Here is a 24,165-nt window from a genome sequence, read left to right as displayed (position 1 = left end):
ACATTCTTACAACGCATTATAAGGTCATGGAATATCACCATTGGAGTGGGTACTGCTGTCTACACACAGGGCATATGAATAACCAATTGCAATTCATCCCACTTCGAGCTGGGGTTCCTAACTGCCACTGACCCAGCCGATTTCTCTCCCCTATAATAATATGCTAGATCCAACCCTGCATCCTGGGCTATAACCCACTATGTCAATACAACCCCTGAAAGTGATGGCAAGTGGCTCACTTGAGAACTCGTTAATAATACGGCCAGACCAGACGTATCTCCTCCACGATAGCTGCGTATCCCCGCGCCGTCGGATGGAATAGTCTCGCCGTGCTTGGAGCAAACGGTCTGCGGCCACCTTGAGTATCCACGTCGTTCCCGGCCCCTCGTAGGGTTTCATTGGGAAACTTTGCCTGGACAATCGCAATGCCGCAGGCAGCTCTCTCATTCCAGTCACCAGACATCAGCGCCTCCTGTTCGCATGTCTCGATATCAATATCCCCATTAGGCATGAATTCTCTGAAATCTACGTCGAAAAACCATGTGTTTTCGCCGTCGATGGGAGGCTTGCCGGGCTGGCAGAAGCGGTGGTCATCGAACCGCCATGCCCAATCTACCCATATGACCCTGTCGTCTGATCGAGCGTTGATGATCTGGCCGATTTTAGCGTTCAGCTTCTTGCATATATTGTTAATCCTTGATCGTATATCCACAGTGAGTGTCTTTTTCCACCAGCCCGGCCAGTAACTCAGCGAGTACTCGTCGCAGTCATCAGTTAATGCATCGTCGAAGAAGGCACTATACCCCGTGGCAAGGACTCTAAAGGAAGGCGAGTCGCCCTTTTCCAGCAGCAGGTCCAGCGCCGCGCTATATCCCGTCGCGAACTCATCGCTGGCTACAACCAACTCGGCAAATTCTATCGCCTCCTCACATGAACCTGAAAATGGGCCGTAGAACGCATATGCGCAGGCATTGAGTATATTGAAGAAGCCGACGTCGTTTCCTCCCATTGATAGTGTTGCGAAATTCGCATTCTCAACTCTGTTGATATACTCATCGATTGTGTTCCTCTGCTTCCTTTCGGCTCGGTTGAGATAGCTGTCCACGGTCAGCATCCTGACTCCTGAACATGCCAGAAACTGGAACCTATGGTCTCCTGGAAGCAGCTCGCTACAGTTTAGCTGGCCTGGGTAGCTGTCAGCGTATAACCAGCAGCCCTGGTCAACCTGTTGTCCTGCACCGACTCCAGCAGCGTAGGAATCTCCTACTGCCGCGTAGTTCTTGATCTTTATGGGCAGCCCGGGGTTTGGGATATTTGGAGTGTTCCTATCGTCTTCTTCAGGATGTATAGATCAGCATACTGTAAACATCAGGATAACCTCATTGTCTCCCTCACAGCATACCCTGAGCCAACACTACGGAACATAGGGTGGCCAACCACGAGATTAGCAAACAGCAAGAAAAAGAAGCCAGCATCTTTGGTATTAATGTATGTCGCTAAACAGAACGTTAGTTGTCGCAGTCCTCTCTCTCGATACATGTTTTGTCGCGTGCGCACGTAAAAACAGCTTCCTCTATATCCCACACGCGCTTACCTTTCTACCTCCCGCCCCTTCTTCCGCTTCATCTATACGCTCGAAGATACTCAGGGACACATGATAGACATCCTCTTCTACTACTTTCGACGATGTTCACCATTCACCAAGATACAGACTAGACCCTGTCTGATAGCATCAATTCATATTTCAGTATTTGCATTCCTTATTTGGACTCCTATAATGCAGACCCAAAGTGAGATAACAGATCCTCTATCCATACATACACACATGCATGCGTTTCCCGCGAAAAGGACATGAAACAACGATGCGGGAACTCGGAAAATGCATAATTACGTTTCATACGTATATCATGAGAGGTGTGGGTATATCGACTACATGAATTCGTGAATACACGACCAAAGATACATAGTTCATAACAAAAGGTGAAAAATTAATAGTTTACACTCCGCGGAACTATAGATATAGTTAGCATTTGTCTGTAGGTTGCGAATGAATTGTCCGACGGGACGAGGAGAGGGAAACATACCATTCTAACGACCAAAAACCACATTGCGCCGATGAATCTGAACAATGACAGGCCAGCAACACTCCACAGCACGACGGCCATGTAGATGATACTCCTCTGCTGGGAATTATCCTTAGTGTTAGGATTGACCCTCTCTAAGCCGGCGGCACTCAGCACGATAGCGCCGAGGGCAAAGTTGCAGAAGATCCAAGCAAGAACAACGGCACTTCGGAAACCCTTGTAATAATCCTCTTGTTTCTCAGATTCCGAGACAACGCGGGTTTCCTTGGGTGGCTTTGAGGCGAACTTGGCAAGCTCGGCTTCATACTGGGCGTTGAGATCTCCGTCGTCCTGGGGGATTTCGACATCGACTTTTCCGCCTGGCTTGAGGTTGGCTGAAGGCAGTTTTTCGGGTTTGTCGTCTCCCTTGGTTCCCCAGGTGATGTCGTGGGTGTTGCAGAAGGCGTAGATGTTGAGGACGTTGATGTACGTGGGTGTTAGGAGGAGGTATTGCAGGAACTATACAAGTCAGTTAAACAATGCATCGAAAGGGAGGGAAAGAGAGTACTAACGCAAGTGAACATATGCCATGGGTCGAAGAACAAGATGGAAGCCAAAAACCAGAAGACATAAGTCGTCAGCAGCGAGACGAAGATGGAGAAGAACTGCAGGTTCTGAAATAGGGTAGCGAATGTAAAGTGGCCGCCCTGGACTTCATGCTGTATCGATTTGACTGTGACAAAGACAGCGGCAAAAGTAAGGTATATCATGATCATGCACCAGAAACCGACCATGGTCATGTAGAATTTATTCGAACCCTGCGGCCTGTTACCGAGAGCTAGAACGAAGCACGTCACCAAGGTCGCTAGGTAGAGCCATTCGAATATAACGCCGAGGATACTGCCTGCTCTACCTAGGAGGTCCGGTGTCCCTAGGGAAGCAGTGAGGATGCGGAAAACCAAGAAGAAGTTACCCTATCGAGGAAGTTAGCTCTCATCTTGAGGGGAGATATATAAGGGTAGACGCACGATGGCAAACCAGGCAAATAGTAAGTTGATAGTCTGATAGATAAACTCAATAATGAGCATGAGCTTCCGTGTGAACGAGTGATTACTCCTGCCGACTTGGTAGAAGTGCAATATAGCGTAAACGGCTGCGAAGAAACTGCCGTTCAACCAGCGTCGTCTCTGCAGGATAAACTCCGGCATACGATCCGGCACATCGGTCTCACCCGTCGCACTCTTGACGTATTGTAATATCCATTTACAGTTGCGCTTGGTAACGAGTTCGAAACACAAGATTCTGTCTTCAGCGAGGTACATGTTTGCCGTAAACACGCCAGCGTTCGCGCCGTGCATCTTCTCACCGGCAAAATACTTCTCCAACGGTCCCTGTCCGTTCTTATCGTTCTGGAGAGCAACGTAACGGTAAGCCGAGAAGGCGCCGGGAAGAACAGAAATAAAGCCAAACGCGGACTCTAGCGGTTTATCAAGGATATTGGACATCTTGTATTCGAAATTCTGCGTTGCAACGAGCGGGTTGAGCAGTTTCTTGCCGTGGGACAACATGACTTTGATCTCACCGCAGGCACCACCGCACATGGGCTCAAGGTCAAAGGCGCGCCAGAGCTGGTATATACTCTGCTTCCCGGGTTTCGTGCCCGCGTCGAGGAGGACGCAGATGTTGGGATCCAGTACGCGGCCAAAGGCCTGGAAGAACCATCGATGGGAGTTGATCTTCTTCTGATTCTTCTCCTTGAGACAGAAGAGCAGCTGCACGGGCATTCCCGGCTTAGGCTTGAGGATGACCTGAGTGCCCTTGACCTCCATGCCGATCTGGGTGGTGTACTCGTAGATATGGGCGGTGACATCCTTACCGTTGACCTGCTGTTTAGCGATTCCGTCCTGGTAGACGCCCAATCCGGCGAGGACAGCCTTTGTCCGCTGGTTGATCTTTGCACGGCCGTCGGAGACGATACACACTACGATCTTCTTCCACGCCTCCTTGCCCCATGTCTTACTACTAGAGCGAGAACACATGTACTCTATATTCTTGAAGACACCGGCCATGGTGCGGGCGAACAGGAACTCGTCCTCGTTGTACATGGTCACGACGATGAAGAGCTCGGTGTGCCGCGGTTTGGCGAACAGGCGCTGCCGCAAGGTGAAGCGTTCGTTGTAGAAGTCCGAAGGGTCGCAGGTTGCAGCCGAGTAGCGCATGTGGGTGAACTCGTCTCGCTCTGGCGGTTCGGCGTGGTTTATCTGGCTGAGCAGCTTAGGCGGGATGGGACAGTCGAGGACGAGGTTGCCGTTGAACAGCTGGACCTCGCGGACGGTCTTCCACCGCCTGAGCGGCGCCGGGCTCGGGGTCGGTGCTATGGTCGTGGCCATGCCCGGGTCGTCTGTATAGCCATCAGTGTCTGGATGGGGTGTGTGCGAGAGGTCGTAATTGCTGGGCGTGTATGAGGGCTCATGGTGCAGCAGCGGGCCATGGTCGTCCTGGTATGGCCGCGGAGGGTAGTTTGTGTGAGGCCGGTCGTAGTCGTCTGTAGGTGTAGCCGTGGGCTCGTACGGCTGTGTGTAGTAGGCGTCGTGGTGAGCTTCTGGAGAGAGCGTATAGTCCTGGAGCGGTCCGGGGCTTGGTCTGGGGGTATGTCTGTATGGATGCTGCTGCTCATATGCTTCATTATGGCCGTACGAATTCTGTATATTCTCAACCGAGTACTACACCCGTTAGTATTTGTCTGTTTATATCGAGTATATAGAGCTCACTGTAGGCTGGAACTGCAGCCGGTCTGTCGAGGGCATCTCGATATGCGACAACGGCTGCTGCGCCGGGTGCTGGAACGGGCTGTCCTCGAGCTGGTAGCTCTGGTAAGGCCTCGTCGGCGACGCTGGCTGGTGAGGATTCATCCTGGGCGAGTGCGGATCGTTGTCCGGGTCTATTTTTCGTTAGAGAAGGAAGAGGAGGAAGTGGAAGATAATGAAGGAGAGGACGCGAGGCCGCATGCGCAACAGCTTGCGACGCCGGCGACGAGGATACGAGACAACAAGATGAAGGAGAAGCAGGGTATCTCACCGTGAAGCCTGTTGTACGCCATCTTGGGTGCGTATAGCTGCGATAGCTGTGATGCTGCAGATGCAGAGACAGACAGGCGCAGATATATAACGAACGGTAAGCGAGGCTGTCTCTAGTAGCTCTGGCGGCCTCGTCTATCTTGACCTCGCAGTGGCTGGCGTCTTCTCGTCGTCTTCATCTCTCCAGCTCGCCAAGTCAGTCGGCGTTGACCAAGCAACGGTGGAGAGTCGCAGTCGTGGCGCAGACATCTAAGAAAAGATCAAACACATACTGATGGTATAGCTTGTAACTACTAGGAAGGTTATCTACTACGACTCGCCAAAAGCCTCAGTTAGAACCCTCGCCTGCCATGCGTCCTCCAGGTCCATCCACCGTTGTGCCAGGAAACGGTCAACATCGACGTCAACATCGTCCACCCATCGGTCTCTTGTCTGTATAACTACATGCGCGAGGGCGTTCCTCTGCTGCAGATGCCAGGCCATGGCCGGATCCAGCTCCGCGACGGCCCTCTCGATGAGCAGAGCCCCGGCTGCGAGAGTCTGCGCCTCCGTCTCGCTGGCTGCCCGCTCAACCTTGCTACGAGCAAAGGTGGCCAGGACACGGCAGACGGTGATGGTCGTGTAGATGAAGAGGGCGCGGAGCCTCACCCTGTCCGGCGACTCGGGGCCAACGGGGAGGTCGACGAGAGACGGAGCTCGCTGCTGGAAGCGGCCGTGGCTGTCGTGAAGAGCTGCGTGGACTCTGTTTGCTCGCTCGAGTATGGCCAGGCTGTGTTTCTTATACTGCGGACAGGCTGGATCTCTGAACAGGGCCGTGATATCCTTGAGGATGCCAGGGACAAAGGCGCAGGCTCTGCCAAAGAACTCCCACCAGAAGCCAGAATGCGTGTCCTCTTCTGCTTCACTGGCCTGGTCGAAGAAACGCTGCCAGCTCGGGGATGCAAAGATCGAGCTCTGCTTCCTATACTGCTCGTCCACCAGCTGGAGAGGTCAGCATACGTTCAGTCTCTGCATAGATATAGATACGAACAACTGATGGAGCGTGTATCTTGAGAATCATACGCTCAAACTCGGTCTTATGGTTGTCTGGTCCTCTCAGGGCGACCAGCTTGATGGCGCCCCTGGTATGCTGTATCCAGCGATTCTCGTCCGCCGGTCCCAGTAGCTAGATATGTTAATATATACTGACAGCCAGAATATACCTAGGTATGTAGAGGCCTACCTCGTAGAGAGCCAGGATGGCCGTCGCGCAGTAGATGTCGACGTCCAGCAGATGTCCCTCCAGCGCAGTATACAGACTCTTCAGCGCCTTCGTATACAGCCTGAACAGCGTCGTCGTCCTGATCGGAGAGCCCAGCAGCTTGCCAGCCCTCGCGGCGAGACAGTGCATCGCATCGTCCAGACAGGCGCTGGAGCCGTAGCGACTGGGGAGATGGGTTAGAAAGGACGAAGACCGCTTCTCCAGCAGGGCAGCTAGGGGAGTTGGCTGGTTCTGTAGCGACAGGAAGCCGACTCTCCCCAGGTCGATGTCCGTGAAGCTCGACAGCGAGGTGAGGTCGAAGTTGTATCTCGCCCTCAGCGTCTCGTAGCCGTTGAACGAAATCACGGCCGGTATGTTCTCTTCTTCTCTCTGCTTGTAACTCTCACGGCGTCGTCTGCAGCCTGACCGCGCAGCTTGCTGTCTGATGGCGACTCTCGTCTCTCTGTCCAGGTCGCCGTTGTCTACGAAGACGAGCGCCGGCCCTTCTTTCGCACGGCATCGAGGTTTTCCACGCAGCTTCGGTCGCATCCTGACTCTACTTCTATCTATCTGTCTATCGTCTATGACTTTTGTCTGTCTGTCTTCTGTGCGGCGCACTTCGATCGCCGATGAACACTTTGACCCATATACAGCATGAACAGCGGGTATAGGGCCGTTCCGCCGGGGTTTCTGGCTCAGTGTTTGCCCTTTTGGGATACGATGGAGGCCGTCGAAGGTCATGATAGGACATATCGAAGCCAGGGATATCTTCTGCAGTGTCTATTGGCCGTTAACACCAGCCTTACGAAAAAGAAAAGTGCAAGCGTCTTGACTCGTGTTGCTCGGGCGTATTCAGGGCATCTATCTCATTGGAACAGGATGAGCCTTGGAGGCTGTATACATATAAATATGTATATAAGGGTGGGAGGTCAAGATGGCGCTCATTTACCTCTTCTACTCGCTACATTCACAATTATTGCATTAAGCCATGGAGGCCATACATGAGGATAACGAACAAGCACGCTTGCTTCCAGAGCTGGAGTCTACCAGAGGGTGCGTATCTACTACCAGATTTATATACAAGTGCTGACAATACTAGATTCAGCCGGTATGCGAAGCTCGAGCATCTATCAAAGTATATACCGGCCCTGGAGTATAAAAATATACATGCAAAGACGATGAGATCACGCATGTCCAAGAGGAGTACGATGCTCAGGATCCAGATGGCCATCAGCATCTCAGTGGTGGCCGTCTACTTCGCCGCCGGTCTCTGGGCTGTCCTGACATACCCGCCAGACAGTCGAGGCGTAGGCACTTTCTATTTCGGCAACTGTGCCAGCGTCAGCGTCACCAACAGCGGTTTGCACGTTGCCCTGAACATTGTCTCGTCTCTCTTCCTCGGTGCTGGGAACTATTGCATGCAGATCCTCGTCGCCCCGTCGCGGAGAGAGGTGGATAAGGCGCACTGGAAGGGGAAGGCGATGGACATAGGCGTCCCGAGTGTGAAGAACCTACGACATATTGCGTCGGTCCGGGCTGTTGTGTGGATTTTCATCGGCATGGTTGCTATGATGTTGCATATCCTGTGAGTGTGTGGTTCAATGAATTGTCAGACGATATTCTAACAGAATATAGATGGAACTCGTCGATATTCTCATCGTTACCCATAGTAGCGATTCCCCGTGCAGTAGTTACCAGTGACTTTCAAATGACAAGTGACAACTGGACAGCCTCGGACCCGTTATCACGGCTGGACTGGTGGAAACTGCCGCCGGGATATAGTCAGTCATCCCTGAATATATCCTCCATTTATTCACTGCAGCAAGAGGCAGTGAATTATACCCGGTTGGATAACAAGGCTTGCTTGAAGCAGTACATCGATCCGATGACGTCTACGAGCCCCCTTATCGTGGTGGCTAGAAACATTAGTACGACGCAGAACAACGACTCGTCCTTGATCGATGGCTGGGTGTCTTCCTGGGAAGGCTGGGAGAGCTCCCAGACTTGGATATGTCGAGCACACAGGGAAAAGGCCTGCACTTGGACATATGCTGAGACCTTTGCCGACAACTGGACATTGTCCTGGCCTCGGGGGATTCAGGTTGACCACTGCTTGAGTGGTGAACAGGGGGACAATGATGAGAGATGCGGGCTTCACTACAGCGTACACATCCTAGGAATCGTGTCTCTCTGCACAGTGCTGGAGTGCATGCTGATATGCTGGACTTGGTTTTACCATTGCCATAACCCGGCAATCATGCAGCAAAAGGAGAACAACCGGGCAATAGTTACCATGGGAGATGCAATCCACAGCTTCCTCGAAGATCCTTCGACGGGAGATGGCCCAGTGCCTCCTAAGCGAGGAACCGTCGAGGTCAAACTTGCAACATGGCGAGTTAAAGCTCGTGTTCCCTGGATTATGGCTGTTGGGCCTCTAACCTGGGTGATTTCAGTCGCATTGTACGTCTCCCCTTTTACTCTCCCTTGGTCCTCTCACATGCATATCTAGTCTAACAGAGCTAGATTTATACTGGGCTTGCTACTGCCTTCACTGTCCGTTGGGTCCTCCATCGCGTTTCTCATTCGGTCCGGCGTCGATGTGAGTATTCCAACTCTTTGGAAACAAGGGTTCAAGGTGAATTCGACGATGGTAGCCCGCCACTTTGGCTCCCTGGCCAGTCTCAGTTCCAGCGGAGCCGAAGCGCTCCTAAGCAACATCCTCCTCGTCAATAGTCCCCAGGTCCTGGTCAGCTTTCTATACATCTTCTACAACAACATCCTCACTCGCCAGCTGGTGGCTGATGAGTGGGTGCGGTTCCTGCGTGAAGATGGCAAGAAGCCACTGCGAGTGTCTTCACCCGTCGGCCTGCAGCGGTCAACACATTCACTCTCATTACCACTCAAGTACTCGATACCGCTCATGAGCATGTCGATCCTCCTACACTGGCTCATATCCCAGAGCCTCTTCCTCGTCCAGTCCAGTACATTCGGGCCTGGTCCCAAGGGCGGCCGTCTCCCAGGCTTTGATTATCCTGCCCGAGGGTATTCTCTCCTCGGGAGCATCCTTGCCCTCACACTTGGGCTACTTATGGTGATAGCTATCCTGCTAAACTCCTTTGTCAGGGCTTATACAGATATCCCTGCTGGCTTTCAACTCATGGGCCATAATAGCACTGCCATCAAGGCGATCTGCCAGCGGCCGGAAAAGGATTCACAGGCGGCCTTTTTTCCTGTTAGAATTGGTGTCGTCCAAAGCGATACAGACGAACATTTGAACAAGGTGGTATTTTCAACCGATACCGAGATTCAAACTCCTAAACAGGGAGAGCAGTATCTGCAGCCTGTCTTTGTCCGAGAGGGTATCCAACGACAATTTGTCGCCAGGGCTCGAGGGCTGATAGATATATTTTGTATCACTGTGCATCGTGTGTGGTATGTTCATGTAAATAATTGGAGGGACATAAGTAGTCAAAGTAAATAATTGTAACTTTAGACAGTTCTATAGAATAATAGACTTGATGCAGGAACGAAATCTATATTCATCCCACTTTAATCAGCCTCATCAACATTTCACCCCGCAGAAGAGCATCAACAACGCGGCGAGACAGAAGTACATCTACTCCCAAGAAGACCACTAGAAGAAATATTGAAGATGGCCTCGGACTCGGGTGTCTCGGTGCTGTTCGTCTGTCTCGGAAACATCTGTACGTCCATCTCACTGTCGAAGAGAGAGAGATATTAACATACGACAGGCCGCTCGCCCATGGCCGAAGCCGTGTTCAGACACATCACAAGCAGCAACAGCTCGTCTATAACGTTCTCTACGCTCGACTCTGCTGGAACCTGCGCCGCACATCTCGGTGACGCTCCCGATCCGCGGACGATGTCGACGCTGAAGAAACATGGAATCACGAGCTTCACGCATGCGGCTCGCAGAGTGAAGAGTTCAGACTTTACAGACTTTGACTACATAATCGCAATGGACAGAGAGAACCTGGACTCGTTACTGCATTCTCAAAGCCGCGTAAAGGGTGAGAAGCTTGCAGAGGTGAGGATGTTTGGCGACTTTGACGGAGATGTCGATGGCAAGGGCGAGAGTGAAGAAGTGCCTGACCCGTATTACGGAGGTAGAGACGGGTTCGACCATGTGTACGAGATGGTGACCAGGCTGTCGAGCGGGTTTATGGCGTATTTGGAGAAGAAGCATGGGCATGGTACAAACTAGAGTACATATATCTATACAACCTACTATATAACTTTGCCGACGTTATATCCGCTGGGTGATCTGTATGGCCGCACGACAACCCAGCCTGACCACCCCTATCAATGGCTCATACGGCTTGGCTTCCTTTGCATCATTCTCCACGGCGTGGTCGAGGTGCTCCAGCTCTTCGTCTCTGATTCTCTTTAGCGTCTTCACCAACTGCTGTAGCTCAGAGGGCACCACTTCCCCCCTGGCCTCTGCATCCTCCATCCACCCTACAATCACACGTATCTGGTCGTTGTAGTGTGTTCCGATCTCTGTCTCGACGGCCTCTGTGCACGCCATGGCTGCCTCCCGGCCCATCACGCCCGTCGACCAGCCTAGGAAAGTGGCTGCCGCCTGCCAGACGGGGTACATGGCTGTAGGCCGCACGCGGTGGGTGGCCAGCATATCGTTGAAGATGGAGAAGTGACCGGCCTCCTGGTCATACATGTGTTTCATGAGCGGGCGGAGGTGAGGATGGGAGCGAACGACGGGGGGGCTCTGGGCGGCGTAGATGAGGGTTGCAGCCAGCTCGCCGGCATGGTTGACGCGGAGGGCACTGCTCAGGTAGGCTCTCTGAGAGGGTGTCAGCACCATCTCCTTGCCCTTCGCATTCCCATTGCCATTATCACTCCTTGAGCTATCGTTGTGTGTGGTCGAGCTGTATCGAATTTGAGATCGTGATAGGAACGCTGACTGAGCGCGACATCTGCTGCATATGGATTGGCCAATGGCCCGTCGGGGTAGAATGCTTGCTGCACTCATCTCTTTCTCTTTAACCGTTTCTCTGAGTATTATATTGATATAATTGAGCTGTGAAGTTGAAGTTGAGCTCGAGAAGACGAAAAGCGCCAAGATGACGGCATCTTTCACGTGACCTCGACCTTCGACTTCGACTTTCTTCAACTTCTTTAGTGGCGACGATAAAGACGAGACAGAAAACGAAGCGGACGAAGCGGACGAAGACAAAGACGAAAGACGAGGGCGCAGACGAGCGTGAGATCTGCCATATTCCAGCTGCATTTACCCGATATCGCATATCTAGCTGCATAGCCGTCTTTCTCCTACATTCACCATCTACATACCCTTTAATATAACCCCAGCCTCCTATCCCCTTAAATCTCCTATCTAAGCCTCCTGTCCATCGACGCAGGCCAGGCATCGCCGTCTCACGCTATCTATCTCCATATAACCAGCTTCGCCTCTGATATCTGCCAGCTCAACCTTTCCCCGGCCCTAGATACACACCTCGCACCTTCTCTATGGCTGACCTGGACGCCGAACTTCTCGCCCTGGCGGGAGGTGATGATTCCTCCGACGAGGAATCTCCCGCCGTCTCTCAACAAAAGGACAAGGACCAGCAGAACCGGTCCTCCGCCAGTCCAGCAGCCAAGGACCAGAACGAAGACGCGGATATGGCTCGCAAGGGGATAGCTCGTCCGGTCAAGCGGCCACGGAAGAGAGCCAGGGCTTACAATGACGAGGAAGAAGAGGGCGAGCTGTAAGTCACTCTCTGGCATGGGCAATAACACTGCCTATTGTTTACCCCTCACCTCCAGTTCATTGTGAATTTTTTTTTTACAAAAAAATCAATAACCCCCCCCCCCCCCCCCCCCCCCCCAACACCAACCTCCAGCCACCAGCAGCAGCATGTCAATTTCACGGCACTTGAGAACCTCCCGACTAACGATACCAGCTCCTCGTCCACTACTCGATCTCGCGGCTCCCTGCGATCAGCATCCATGTCTGAGTCGGAGTCAGATACCTCGCCTCCCCCCGATGACAACCAGGGGCCTATCTTCCCATACGAGAAGCTCTTCTACTCTGCCAAAGACAAGAGCGAAATCATGGCTCTCCCGGAAATCCAGCGTGAAGAGCTTCTCTCTGAACGAGCTCAGCAAGTCGACCGCCACAACCAGGACATTGCACTACGTCGCCTCCTCGCTAGCCGAGAGCGCGAAGAAGCCCGTGCAGCATCCAAGAAGAAGCGGAAAGTCAGCTCTACCGATCTAGAAGAGAGCCAGCGCAAGAGTTCGCGCAAGAAGACGGTCCTCGGTGGACGGAAAGTCGGCGAGCCATCCGATGCGATCGAGGCCTACAAACGCCAGCGAGAACAAAAAGGGAAGCGTGATGAGCAGCGACGCCGCGATGCATCGTCACGAAAGAACAATGCTGGAAGCTCACCCGCTAGAGAGACGGACGACCGAGATGCCAGTGGTGAGAGCGAGGTGGAATGGGATGAAGGGAACCGACGACGCTCCGTCTCGCCTCCTAAATATGACCCACCAGCTGAATTGGCCGACTTCCAGCGTGCGAGGGTGGGACGCAGCAACTTTGCGCAAGTGTGCTTCTATCCTGGCTTCGACCAGGCTATCAGCAACTGCTATGCGAGGATCAGCTTGGGCCCCAGCCCATCAACCGGCAAACCCGAATACAGAATTGGTCTTATCAAGAGTAGGTATTCTCCCCCTCATAGCTTGCCGACCCCCTGCTAACGTGGTGTCTAGAGTTCGTCGAGGGCCGTCCGTATGCTATTGAAGGCGTAAACGGGCGTAACTTCGTCACCACCCAATACTGTCGTTTGGCGCATGGCAAGGCCGAGAAGGAGTTCCCCTTCATCGCCTGCTCAGATTCACCATTTACTGAGGTATGTTAAACACTTGCTCTCTAACGAGTAAAACGGATAACCACTGACGTCATCATATAGGCCGAGTTCAACCGTTATCGTCAAACCATGATTGTCGAGGACTGCAAGATGCCCACGAAGGCGATGCTCGCAAAGAAAGTGGCAGACATCAACCGCCTGCTCAACCACGAATTCACTAAAGAGGAGCTTGAAGAGAAACTGCGCCGCCAAGGGACAAACGACAACAAAAAGGTTATCTTCGCACGCATTCAGCTCGAACGCCGACGCAACGAGGCCATCGCCAACAAGGAGGAGGCCGCCATTGCCGAATGCGACGCAGAACTAGCCCGTCTCACCGGCCCCAAGCTGGCCTTCGGCACCACCCTCGTCAAGCCTCGTTCCAGCGAGAAGTCACAGCAAGAACGTCTCGCCGAGATCAACATGCGTAACCAGAAGCTCAACACCGAGAACGTACGCAAGGCCCAGCTCGCCGAACGCAAAGCGGCCAAGATAGCCGCCGCAGCCGTTGCTCGAGGAGAAGCCGTGGCCGACCGTTTTGCACGTGTCAAGACTCGCGCGAGAACGTACTACGAGTCCACGGACGGGCATCTCATCCCCGTCAAGCCCGACGCCGTCATCGCAGACCGCAGCCGTGCGATCACTCCAAACACAGACGCCACAAACACGCCCGCCAACGGGACGACTCCCTCACGCGGCGTGACGCCATCTAAGCCGTCGACCCCCAAGGTCTACAAGGGCGTCCCCGTCATTCGACACCGGCCTACGGACGAGGACAACATCGCCGCGTTGGACCTGGGCATCGACATTGAGATCTGATTTGGAGGTCGCCCGAACCCTGTATCACCATCACCGTCGTTCTGTTTATTTTTATCTGTACCTTCACTTTCACTGTTCCCTTGTTTGCACAGGCGTGGTTTGGAGTCATAGCGTTGCGAGGAGAGGAAATTGGCTGGGTTTACTTTGTTTCTACCACTCCTTACTGAATACACTTCTACATCTACTTCTACTTCTCTACGGAGTACTTCTTCTACTTCTTCTATTACTTCCTCTAGGTCCTTCTATAGTTCCTCCTTTTACCTTGACCAATCACTTCATCACGTGATATATATGTGGTCCATTTTAAGTTTGTCTTATTCATCAGGACCCACTTTTAGGTCAAGTGGTCTGTGCATCCGGTCATGCCCAAAAAGGGAAAGAGCTTAAGTAGATCGCGAAGATACAAAACTACGAACATCAAGAAAAACATAAAGGAGAAACGGACATTTACTGCAACCAGACACGCAAGAGGACCAGGGACGGCGTCGTGGTGGCCGGTTCACACTGAGACTGCGCTGGCTTTGACCTTGTTTCAGGGCCTTGTCACTGGAACGGATCTGCCTGGGCGCGGGAGTCGTGGATCTACCCGTACAACTTAACTGCTTACCTGTCCATTCCACCGACCGGGATGGTCGGATAGCTGCAACGGACTCGTCGTCCTGCCAGACTCCGCGAGGCAGAAAATAGACACCGGGAGACGGAGCGCGCATCGTGCTCACACAGCCGCCGCAACGATGGCGGGAATGGAGGAATTGGAGATACACAGCAAGGTAACGGAGCGCGCCCCATTCCTGGCAGGGGAGCCCTTGAGATGGCCCCGAGATAGAAGGCCCCTCGCTGGCGTGTCCATATATATCGACTAACACTGTTCCTGTCTCTCAGTCATACCTCGTCCGCTGGATAAACGTCAGCTCCGAGCATACCATCTCTTGGAGCATTCAGCCTCACAAAAAATCGCTCAATTTCGGAATCTTCAAACACCCCGGCGCGTCAGGACTGGCAGTCAACAGTTCGGCGTCCACCTACTCCAACAATGCCGGCAGCGATATTAATGACCTCACGAAAGAGAATGTCGCGGCCAAACCCGCCGACTCTTCCCTCCTCATCACCGAGAAGCTGAAAGGCGTAGGCTTGAAGCCCATCGAATGGATAGGGAAATGCGAGGCAGACAAGATATCCCAGGGGACCTACGATGTTGCCTCCAACGAGGGCGGGAACTATGCTCTTGTCTTCGATAACACATTCTCTAAACAAATCTCAAAGACAGTCACGTTCGTACTGCTCACCTATGCAACCAGCTGCCCTCCTCGGTCAGGTCATCAGGTACACCACACCCAGGCTGTAGCAGGCTCGATCGGATCCCTGGCATCATCGCGTCCAAGCCCTAAGCTCACCGCGGCCGACTCGACTGAACCAGAGTCCAAAGCGCGAATTCAACGAGGCCGCCCAGGGTTTGGTGCTGCGGGTGCCGGAAACTCGAATGGCCCGCCGCGGACAGCTGACTCGTCTGCCAGCGGTGCTCCGCCTGTACACACAGGTATTCTGCAGAAGAGGCGTCGTAAGCGGCATCAGGGATACGCCAGACGGTTCTTCTCGCTAGACTTCAACTCTTCCACGCTTTCGTACTATCATGATCGCAACTCTTCTGCGTTGCGGGGTGCCATCCCGCTATCTTTGGCTGCCATTGCCACAAACGACAGCACTAGGGAAATATCAATCGATTCCGGTGTGGAGATCTGGCATCTTCGTGCGCTTAACAATCCGGAGTTTGACGTGTGGAGAGAGGCTCTAGAGAAGGCTTCGAAACAGCAGGATAAGGATCAGGACGATGGCACGCTCAAGGTGCCCACCCTGATAACGAGAAAACATAGCCAGATCAAACCCAAGTCTCAGGACTGGAAGGATATTGAGAGATTGGTTGGGTCAGTAACCGCCTCCAGGGACAAGGTACGCCAGCTAGCAAAGGACACCGATCCAAAGTACCTCCTCACGCCTGGTGCCGAGTATGACGCGCAGAGTCCATCAAACGGTGTTCGCCGTGTCTCACAGCCGACCGGAGAGGCCTCTGAAAGCAAGGAGAAGCGGTCATTCTGGAAACTGAAGGGTAAAGGCGATAGCGGTAATAGTACTCCTACCCAACGACCAGCTCTATCGCCCTTGGGGACGCAACAGACCCCACCACTTAGCAGCGAAAGCTCCCTTCTCGATACCGGCTCTTTTAAAACTGCCACTGGCCCTGGTGTCCATGAAGACTTGATGTCGCTGCTCCGCGACCTAAACTCGGTTGTCTCAGAGTTTAACACCTTAATACACGATCGAACCCGCTCGCGAACCCCAGTTGCATCACGATCTTCCCATTCGCTTGTAACCCCTGAATCTGACTCGGAGGAATTTTTCGACGCCACGGACGGCGGACACATCTCGCCCTTGTTGACAATCCACCGTGATAGCGGCGAGGAGGACGCAAAGAGCGCTATAACAGCCGTGGATGATGACGCTGCTTCGTCTTCTGGCAGTGACGCGGATGATAGGGACGAATTCTTGCGAGGGGACTTCAAACTGGATGGCTCATCATCACTCTTCCCAGTAAAAGCTCGATCTCTCACGCCATTGCCAATGGATGCACCGCATCGTCGCTCCAAAATCGATCCCCCAATCGGACTACCGCCAAGTTTGATCAGTTTTATGCGTAAAAATGTCGGCAAGGATCTGTCTACCATTTCAATGCCTGTGTCTGCAAACGAGCCCATCTCGTTACTCCAGCGTGCAGCAGAGCAGTTTGAATATTCCCAACTCCTCGACAAGGCAGCTAATGCTACTGATGCCTTGGAACGACTGATATATGTAACTGCCTTTGCCTTGTCGCCGTTTTCCAATTCGCGAATCAGAGAACGAACTATTCGCAAACCTTTCAACCCCATGCTAGGCGAGACATATGAACTCGTCCTTCCAGAACGGGGATTCCGGTTCCTTGCTGAAAAGGTTTCTCATCGTCCAGTGCAGCTAGCAGTGCAGGCAGACTCCCGCGACTGGAGTTTCATCCAATCACCCAAACCCACGCAGAAATTTTGGGGCAAGTCTGTGGAAATTATCACAGAGGGCAAGTCCCGGTTGACCCTTCACTCCAGTGGTGAGCATTTCAGCTGGGCCTCGGGTACCCAATTCCTCCGCAATATCATTGCTGGGGAGAAATATGTTGAACCCGTTGGCGAGATGTGTATGCTCAACGAAACAACCGGCCAGAAGACAATTGCTACATTCAAAGCCGGTGGAATGTTCTCAGGCCGTAGCGAAGAAGTCACGGTCAAAGCCTACGACACACATGGTGAAGAACTACCTCTCGGCCTGCAAGGAAACTGGACCACATCTCTCCAGCTTACTGAACACGGCACCCTGACGAACAAGACGATATGGGCTGCCGGTCCCCTTGTTGATAAACCGCAGAAACACTATGGTCTGACTGAATTCGCCGTGGGACTGAACGAAATCACAGCTGTCGAACGAGGAAAAATACCACAGACGGATAGTCGACTACGTCCTGACCAGCGTGCCTTGGAAGAAGGCGATGTTGACGGTGCAGAGGACCTCAAAGCGCGACTAGAAGAAGCCCAGCGCCAGCGAAGAAAAGAGATGGAACAAAACTGCGAGTCATGGCAGCCCAGATGGTTCACGCCGGTCGATGATGTCTCGGAAGAGGGTGATGATATTTGGAAGCTTCGCACGGGCAAGGACGGGTACTGGGAAGAGAGGGCTAGAGGGGAGTGGACGGGGGTCACTCCGATTTTCCAACTATAAATAAATGAGAAGGGATATGGGGAATAGCATAATCTTGGATGGTGGGTTTTCGTGGGTTTACTCTTATTTTTTGTTGTATCATCAATTGATTTTCTATGTTGCTTGTCTATACACATTTAGATACCATTCAATATCCGGGCATTCGCCTTCTTTTTTGAGATAATTAAAATTTGGGGTTTAGATTTCAATCAAGCCAGTTGAGTTGGGTTACTTGGGACATAAGTATGGTCAGGAGGTTTCCCTTGATTTCATCAAGTGAGTTTCATCATCAACTCAGGACGGTAGCTATAAGTCTACTGGCCTTTTCGCCGCTCAAGTAATACCGGCCTTCCCTACGAGACTTGACTGGCTGGCCATCATCTCCTTCCATATCACTATCCTCGTCTTCCTCATCGTCCAAAACCAAGCTGGCTTCATACGCCTTCATAACTGTATCCTGATCGACCTTGACTCCCCCCTCGACCAGCACACGAATACACCCCGCTATCCTCGTAATTTCCTTCCTCGTAGCCAGCGAAATCTCGTCGTTCTGGCTCGAATACATCGATGCACTAACCATATCCTCCAACCGCGTAAATGACACCTGTTTCGATTTCGATCCACTCCCATCTTCCTCTGAAGGGTCGCCAACATGCTTGGAGATCCAGATATATCCATTCACGCCCAGAATGACATCGATTGGTCCACCATACGCCGTCTCAACTGTCCATACCTGTCGTCTCGACCTGACAACACCAGTACCCCGGGCCGTCCCACTCCCTCCTCCCATCCCACTAACAGCCAAAAACAGTCCATTTCGCAGTTTCCCATACTTTAATGATCTTGTATGTAACGATGCGGCACCATCTCCGTGGACACTCTGTACTTCCGCCACAACGAGATCTCCTTCGTTAAAGAATGAGCGAATCTGCAGCTCATCCGCGGCAGTACGCTTACGTAGAATCCCACCAGGCAGGTTTATGGCGGAAAGAGGTAGCTGGGCCAGCAGAGGAGCGGAAACGTCAACCTTCCATCGCTTAGATTGGACTTCGACAATTCGTCCAACAACCAGGTCACCAATTTCAGGAGTATAGCGGGCGCGAAGCGGGTAGACGGAGAGGAGCTTATTCGTTTTTAATACCGTGCCGGCTACGGTGGCTATTATATTTGTCGTCACTGGCACAGCAGGTGTGAAAGTTCCGTGACCTCTATATAAGTAATTATCGGTTAGTTGTATGTCCAGTAGAAGCGGCATATCGAGACTTCACGCACCTCATCCATTGCGGGTCGTCAGTGACTATTTCGCCAGGTGTGACGATGGTATCTTTTATGCCGGATAGACGGGCTCTCTTCGTCGGTCTGTCATTATCACCCATAGTCATCTCTTCATCGGAGTCTTGTAGTTCATCTTCAGATGCGCTTCGATAGTCCCCCTCGAAGGTAGGAGGTAGAATTGTGATCGCCATTTTCTGACAGCTGTAAGCTGAGTTTCAGATCCTTAAATGGGCCTACGTACTCCCACTAAGATATTCAGAGACGGCCAGGAGAAGAATGAGAGAGGAATGAAGAATAATAGTTGATCTTCAGGTCGAAGGTTGCGATAAGATACTTTGAACTTTTTGGGTGAGCTCTTGTCTTGGCGTTGATCCTGCTATAAATTCCACTTTTATATCAAAACTACCACGATATCACGCTCAATGGATATTCGTATGTTAACGTTCTACTGCTCATACTGGCGAAAATGCGTAATCAGACAGTGCACGATAGAATAAATCAAGCCGATCCCCCTCCCCACCCCATAGCTGAAGTCTTCGGGCCTGGAATCTTCTTTCGTGTCGGGCTCTTCTGTTGTGTCCACTCTTTTCTATACACGAAGTTGGGAATAAATCGTCTGTAATAAGATACCTTTCAAAAGTTAGGCAGAGAAAAAAATTCACCATAGAGCAAGATACCCTGGAACTTACCCATCTGGTACGCTCTCACGAATAGATTCCAGCCTATCTTGGTCCCATATTGGACATCCACACTGCCGTGAAAATGCCAGAGCGCGGCCTCGATCATAGCACTTCCCAAGGTCGGAACGGCCGCGAGCTCGACCGTCTAGTTGCAGTGCCCACGCGAAGTTGCGGCTTTCCGATTTACCATAAAACTCAACGGCGCAGATGGGCATCAGTTCTCTCAGCATATTTTGACAAACTTGAGATGACATTTTGAATAAACAATGGTGCAGGTTGTATTCTGGAGTTACGAGGTCTCCAAGCGCGTCCAGCCCGCGCTCCCCTGTTTCTACTGAAAACATATCCTTCATTGTCTTTAGTCCTCTCGTGAGATACGCGATCACAAAGTTCTCCGCCGATCTTGAATGATTATCATCGAACAGCCCGGGATCGCCTCTATGGTGTAGCGAAGTCACGATCTCATGCAAAATCTCTCTCAACGCAGGTATGCACTCCTGCAGTCGCCTCGAGAGGTAGCTCGCCACGCAGAGAAACTCGTCCAGCTCAAAGTCATGTAGCTTTTGTAGAACACGGATATAGGTCCATTTTCGGATGACCTTATCGTAGAGGAGGTACCCGTAGAGCTCAATATGGTAAAATGCCCTGGTCAGCCTGATGCGTTCGGTTGTTGATAAAACACGGGAGAGCTTTGGGCCGGGTCTCTCGTCCTTGGAGTTTTCATGCGGTTGCATTACGTCGGTTCCTATGCGATGATTCCCCCAGCGCTCCCAATATATGCGATCTTCGATCATGGCAAGTCGGCTGGTCACAAAATCTGACATGAAGTAATTGACCAGATCACGGAATTGGATAAGTTTCAGTGAAGTGTTCAGTGGAAGAATCTCCCTTGCTGATTCATCGAACTGTGGTACTTGGTTTATGAACCAGGAAATAGCAGCATTATCGTGGTGCTGCCCTTTGGATAATCTGCTTGACTCCAGGCAATGAAGTGCGATTGGCATCAGCTGAGGGGTAACATAATTCCATGCTATATCAGACAGTATGAGCCGCTTCGAGGACTGACTGTAAACTTGGAGATATCGCGGAGAGGCACTGATCAAAGCAAGCAGTGTTTTCAGGTCAGGCATCTGGCTCAGGATGGAGCACTTTAGCTCTGTTGGCAGGAAGTCGAGGCCTAGCGACTTGGAACTTTGAGGGTTCATGTTGAATTTGTCGAGGAATAGTTCAAGATCCTCCTTCGGATGGGAGAGTCGCTCTAAGAGTTATACCTATGTCGCACAAAGCGACCCCTGACAGAAGTCGGTTCTCTTAGTTACCTATTCAATATTGAGATGGGAAGTTACACCTGCAAACTATAACTAACAGTCATCCTCATTGTCTACCACATTCTGCGCTATCACACTCCATATCGTTTCGCACTCTGTCAATCATGGCACCACCATTCGTCTTTCATTGCCAGGAGCCGAACTCCTCAAGGAACATGAAGCTTAAATACCCTGACCCATCGCCATGTAAAAAGCTTCCTGGCCTTCTGCCAGCATCTTGCTCTTGTTCTCCAGGTGCTCTCGCAGCCGCACCGCTTCGGGTGGCTCAGAAGCAAGGAAATGGATATCTTTGTCGCTGTAGTGGACTAGCACCTTCGGTGCAAAAACTCCGGCAATAGGTGCAACCAGATGGCGCTCAATAACCTGCTTCACGACCACGTCGATGAAGTATTTCAGCTCGGCCTATGTAGAATGTTAGTTACCTAATACAGCTAGAGTATGAGTGTACAAGTACCTTGTAATATGCGTCAAGAGTTTCAAGCGCTTGTTCGGCGGAAAAACTATCCATATCCCTCTCGACATCGTGGCAAAGGTTACTGCGTAAAGTATCAGGATCAATGTAAGCCTTGGTTTGGTAATCAAGACTGTTCCGCTTCAATTGACTGGCGTTCATCATTGATTTCTCAATTGCCCTTTCGATGCCAGAGGTGGACCGTTTTTGCTGAAGTTTCTGCAGGGTATCTGTAAAGTAGTGGTTGTATGTGATAGGATGCCGTCTCTTGTCTTCTTGAATTTGTCTGGACTCATTGAAGGCAGCTTCACGAGCGTTTTTCAAGGCAGGACCAACTGTCAAGTTCAGAAGCCGGATTTTTATCTCTGGGGCCGCGGCATGGTCTAGGACATGGAGCAAGAAAGTATTACATACAGCCGCGACTTTATTGATATGGCCCTGCGCTATGGCTCCCCAGCCCTCGGATTGTTCCCAGAACAATTGGCTTGTAAGCATGGGATTGAAAGTCCCTGGAAGTTCACAGCCGCGGCTTCGTTCTAGTATCTTGACCACTCGTCGAATGGCTGCTTTACAGGACAGTTTTTGAGGCTTTGATGGAGTTGGCTCATCTGGCTTGGTCGAATCATCTTGTTCTGGCTCGTCAGAATTGGGCTCCGTGTCATCCTCCTGAATGTGATATTTACGGCCCCTCAGATTCATACGCTCTGCAAATCGAATATTCAGGTGCTGGACCGCTGCCCTGAGCCGTCGGGAATTTTCCTTCCCATCAATAGTCGCTTTGAGATTGACCGCACCAAAGAAGCCAGCTTCATAATTTCCATTCAATCCCATCACCACTATATCGTAGGCTGAGCCAAAAAGTTCTGCTAAGTATGCTCGTTGCTCAGCTAGCGTGACCCGGCTTTTGCCGAGAGACTGAAGTTGTAGGCGAACCGCGCTTGCCATGTTATCAAGCTCCTCTTTGAGAACCGGGAGTTCCCGCTTCAGGTGATGGAATAGAAGCCCACTTAAGCGTTCACGAAGGGAATCGATGCCTTTCATATGTTGGGGAAGCTCCTGATATCTCCCAGAACTGAAAAAGACGCGCTCTTTCACGTTACGCTCCGTGAAGGATATTTGATGTTCGTCATCACTGCGGTTCTTTAACAAGTGCCATCCAAGTTCGAAGTAAATATCTCGATTCTTCACCAAGTCAAGCCATACGCTCTCATTTTCTGAATTTGGTCTAAGGTAGTCTGGTTTCGTGATGACACCGAGGGTTCGTGCACCCTTGGGGTCAAATTTTCGGCAGTTCTTGAGGATCACTTGGTTTGCGTAATCATTTTTGGCCGAGATAACTGCTAGGATAATGGTGCGTTTCTGAGAGATGTAATCTTCAACTAGAGACTTGATGAGCTCGACGTCCTCCTCTGATTGCGATTTATTGGCTGAATGTATAAGCCCTGGAAGATCGACCAAGGTACTAAATTATCAAAGATTAGGATCAAATTCCAAAAGTAGAAGAACTAGGAGGATAGCAATCATTGCTAAATGGAACTCACAGATGAGGACGGTCTGGTCCGCAAATTTCAATGCTCAAGACATCTTTTGAAAACGCTTTGGACTCGTTCAGGCCCATGGCAGCGGTGGCCTCATCAATGAGAGAAGGAAGCTCTGCAAAATCTTCGATCGACCGTGAGAACTTGCGAAGTTCGAGTTGTTCTTCCTCAGCACGGCTACTGTCAGGGCTGATCTTGCAAAGAATGGTCGATTCCACATCGCGTCTCATAATAATCTCTGTTGCAAAGCGGGTGCAGAGGTTCTCCTTTCGTGGAAACGGAATTTCTGTAATGGCTTCAAGCACAGAGCTCTTGCCGGAGGATTGATCACCGCAGACCACAATCTGTGGTAGCTGCAGAACCGAACTTAGTCCCGCACGGCGCAGGCGGTCGACCAAATTCATTAGGTCGCGCTGTTCTGTGCTTTGAAGACCCTCTAAGGAGGTAGTCATTAAGATGGGTTCGTTCGAGTGACCTGCAGCATCCTGAGCTACCTCATACTCGCTGGCTGCCTCCTTGCCTTTCTAGGAAATGATTAGAAAACTCTTCGAGGAAGTAGTGTAAGGTGGGTATGCTTACGGGCTCGCATGATGAGTCCATCCTTGTCCTTTGGCTTTAGGAGAATAGTCAATTGAGTGCAACCACTGACCAATGCAATTGAGTAGGTTCCAATGATGTTGAATGTAAGTTGTTGATAATATTTCAGGATATAGAGGATATCAAGCTGCTCTTAAATATTATGAATTTAAAATGTGCCATGATACTCTGCAAGTATCTGCTGTGGAAAGATAAAGGAAGACGTTTGCCCTCCTTTCCAGAATTGTCCCACAGGGCTTACAAGATAACAAAGACGTTCCCAGTGCTGATGCCATACTGGTATATCAAACAACGGGATACGGTTAGATGTAGGTTGTTGTTGAAAGCTTTCTGTAGTTTGCCGGTTGTGACAAAAACAGATGTTCCGTCTTGCTGCCCTAAGCGATGAATGATTACATAATCAATAAGGGCAGTAGCACTAGTGCCGCTTTAT

General features: G+C 51.4%; 8 protein-coding genes across 8 annotated transcripts; 3 read left to right on the top strand and 5 right to left on the bottom strand.

Annotated features, from left to right (window-relative positions):
* Positions 1–250: 250 nt before the first annotated feature.
* Positions 251–1,114, bottom strand: GIQ15_06888 (esterase family protein; the record flags this gene model as incomplete). The annotated part of the gene is made up of 1 exon (XM_033554305.1): positions 251–1,114. The coding sequence occupies one exon, from the start codon at positions 1,112–1,114 to the stop codon at positions 251–253; it is 864 nt and encodes a 287-aa protein (XP_033403820.1).
* An 882-nt stretch (positions 1,115–1,996) lies between these two features.
* On the bottom strand, positions 1,997–4,975 carry GIQ15_06887 (chitin synthase 1; the record flags this gene model as incomplete). The annotated part of the gene is made up of 5 exons (XM_033554304.1): positions 1,997–2,011; positions 2,085–2,582; positions 2,636–3,037; positions 3,092–4,786; positions 4,835–4,975. 5 exons carry the CDS (start codon positions 4,973–4,975, stop codon positions 1,997–1,999), a joined length of 2,751 nt encoding a protein of 916 aa, XP_033403819.1.
* A 474-nt stretch (positions 4,976–5,449) lies between these two features.
* Positions 5,450–6,929, bottom strand: GIQ15_06886 (uncharacterized protein; the record flags this gene model as incomplete). The annotated part of the gene is made up of 3 exons (XM_033554303.1): positions 5,450–6,121; positions 6,171–6,305; positions 6,363–6,929. 3 exons carry the CDS (start codon positions 6,927–6,929, stop codon positions 5,450–5,452), a joined length of 1,374 nt encoding a protein of 457 aa, XP_033403818.1.
* Positions 6,930–7,368: 439 nt separating this feature from the next.
* Positions 7,369–10,605, top strand: GIQ15_06885 (uncharacterized protein; the record flags this gene model as incomplete). The annotated part of the gene is made up of 6 exons (XM_033554302.1): positions 7,369–7,433; positions 7,480–7,965; positions 8,016–8,840; positions 8,904–9,739; positions 9,938–10,084; positions 10,133–10,605. 6 exons carry the CDS (start codon positions 7,369–7,371, stop codon positions 10,603–10,605), a joined length of 2,832 nt encoding a protein of 943 aa, XP_033403817.1.
* A 42-nt stretch (positions 10,606–10,647) lies between these two features.
* On the bottom strand, positions 10,648–11,649 carry GIQ15_06884 (catabolite repression protein CAT5; the record flags this gene model as incomplete). Its single annotated transcript, XM_033554301.1, has 1 exon — positions 10,648–11,649. The coding sequence occupies one exon, from the start codon at positions 11,647–11,649 to the stop codon at positions 10,648–10,650; it is 1,002 nt and encodes a 333-aa protein (XP_033403816.1).
* Positions 11,650–11,888: 239 nt separating this feature from the next.
* On the top strand, positions 11,889–14,089 carry GIQ15_06883 (uncharacterized protein; the record flags this gene model as incomplete). The annotated part of the gene is made up of 4 exons (XM_033554300.1): positions 11,889–12,127; positions 12,263–13,080; positions 13,134–13,273; positions 13,334–14,089. The coding sequence occupies 4 exons, from the start codon at positions 11,889–11,891 to the stop codon at positions 14,087–14,089; spliced, it is 1,953 nt and encodes a 650-aa protein (XP_033403815.1).
* Positions 14,090–14,823: 734 nt separating this feature from the next.
* On the top strand, positions 14,824–17,884 carry GIQ15_06882 (oxysterol binding protein; the record flags this gene model as incomplete). Its single annotated transcript, XM_033554299.1, has 2 exons — positions 14,824–14,859; positions 14,972–17,884. The coding sequence occupies 2 exons, from the start codon at positions 14,824–14,826 to the stop codon at positions 17,882–17,884; spliced, it is 2,949 nt and encodes a 982-aa protein (XP_033403814.1).
* Positions 17,885–18,152: 268 nt separating this feature from the next.
* Positions 18,153–23,735, bottom strand: GIQ15_06881 (uncharacterized protein; the record flags this gene model as incomplete). Its single annotated transcript, XM_033554298.1, has 7 exons — positions 18,153–19,071; positions 19,136–19,339; positions 19,828–21,076; positions 21,317–21,548; positions 21,601–23,059; positions 23,139–23,659; positions 23,715–23,735. The coding sequence occupies 7 exons, from the start codon at positions 23,733–23,735 to the stop codon at positions 18,153–18,155; spliced, it is 4,605 nt and encodes a 1,534-aa protein (XP_033403813.1).
* Positions 23,736–24,165: the final 430 nt, after the last annotated feature.

The sequence above is a fragment of the Arthroderma uncinatum genome, assembly GCF_011692745.1.
Source record: "Arthroderma uncinatum strain CBS 119779 chromosome Unknown scaffold5, whole genome shotgun sequence".
NCBI lineage: Eukaryota > Fungi > Ascomycota > Eurotiomycetes > Onygenales > Arthrodermataceae > Arthroderma > Arthroderma uncinatum.
Note: the sequence above shows the minus strand (reverse complement) of the source record. Positions and strands in the feature narration are given on the sequence as shown.